General features: G+C 47.8%; 1 protein-coding gene across 1 annotated transcript; it reads right to left on the reverse strand.

The window, feature by feature from the left end:
- Positions 1 to 366: 366 nt before the first annotated feature.
- On the reverse strand, positions 367 to 1,120 carry Pmar_PMAR013991 (hypothetical protein; the record flags this gene model as incomplete). Its single annotated transcript, XM_002786806.1, has 1 exon — positions 367 to 1,120. A coding segment is annotated over one exon (754 nt), but the record flags the coding sequence as incomplete, so codon positions are not given.
- Positions 1,121 to 1,382: the final 262 nt, after the last annotated feature.

Here is a 1,382-nt window from a genome sequence, read left to right on the forward strand (position 1 = left end):
GGACCACTAGTTGAACAGTAGTAGTGCTAGTCACAGGACCACTAGTTGAAACCGTAGTAGTGCTAGTCACAGGACCACTAGTTGAGGCCGTAGTAGTGCTAGTCACAGGACCACTAGTTGCGGCAGTACTAGTGCTAGTCATAGAACCACTAGTTGAAACAGTAGTAGTGCTGGTCACAGGACCACTAGTTGAAACAGTAGTAGTGCTAGTCACAGGACCACTAGTTGAAACAGTAGTGGTGCTAGTCACAGGACCACTAGTTGAAACAGTAGTAGTGCTAGTCACAGGACCACTAGTTGGAACAGTAGTGGTGCTAGTCAAAAGACCACTAGTTGAAACAGTAGTAGTACTAGTCACAGGACTACTAGCTGAAGCGGTAGTAGTGCTAGTCACAGGACCACTAGTGGTAGTAGAACAGAAATCTCCACACCAGTTAAGGAAGCGGAAGTCAGGTCCTTCAAAGTAGTCTTGCATGACAATGCCTCCAGTGGGTTTGAAGTTCACAAGGTTACCGTTGCCCGATGTACATATTTGATTAGGCGCCAGACCACAGCCACACCCACCAGCGTAAAGCTCACCCGAGCCAGCTAGATCATCTAGCGGGAGGCGGTAGACCGAATCGATGGATTTACGGTAGTAGAGGTAGCCGTCTGGAGCCGCAGTAAAGCTTTCGTCACCTTGAATATCCAGTGGAATGAAAGTCCACTGAGGATCCACAGACCCATCCATCGTAGCATAGGCAACGCCGCCATTCATTCTAACATAAAGTTTACCGAGTGTGAAGCGCAAAATGGTAGGCTCAATAAGAACACCCGAACCACTCAAGGGGGCTATTGGAGTCCACACGCCTTGCTGACTTGTGAACCGAGCAATCTGCCCAGTAGCCTTCTCGGTAACATATAGAATATTCGAGCGTTGATCAAAGGTGACTCCAGTATACTCCTTGGAAGGATCCGCCGGAGCTATTATACGATAAGCATTGTTATTCTTCGGGTAGAAAACACCAACTTCACCTTCGCTGATGCCAAACACGAACATATCGTTGCCCGAAGCCTCGATATTAGAAAGAGTTTTCTCGGCAACAGGTAACCATTGGTTGCATTGGAGTTTCCAAAGCATACGGATACCATCATCACTAGAGTAACCAGCTAGGTACCATGCACCATAGTCAGTGAAACTGAAAGACTCGGTAGTTATTTGGCCCGCGGGGAGGAGGTTAGGAAACGTAGTTCTATCAGCAACACAGAAGTCACCCGAACACTGGCCAGATGAAGAGGAGGTAGTAGTGCTAGTTACAGGACCACTAATTGAGGCCGTAGTAGTGCTAGTCACAGGACCACTAGTTGTAACAGTAGTAGTGCTAGTCACAGGACCACTAGTT

The sequence above is a fragment of the Perkinsus marinus genome (genome assembly GCF_000006405.1).
Source record: "Perkinsus marinus ATCC 50983 genomic scaffold scf_1104296930974, whole genome shotgun sequence".
NCBI lineage: Eukaryota > Perkinsozoa > Perkinsida > Perkinsidae > Perkinsus > Perkinsus marinus.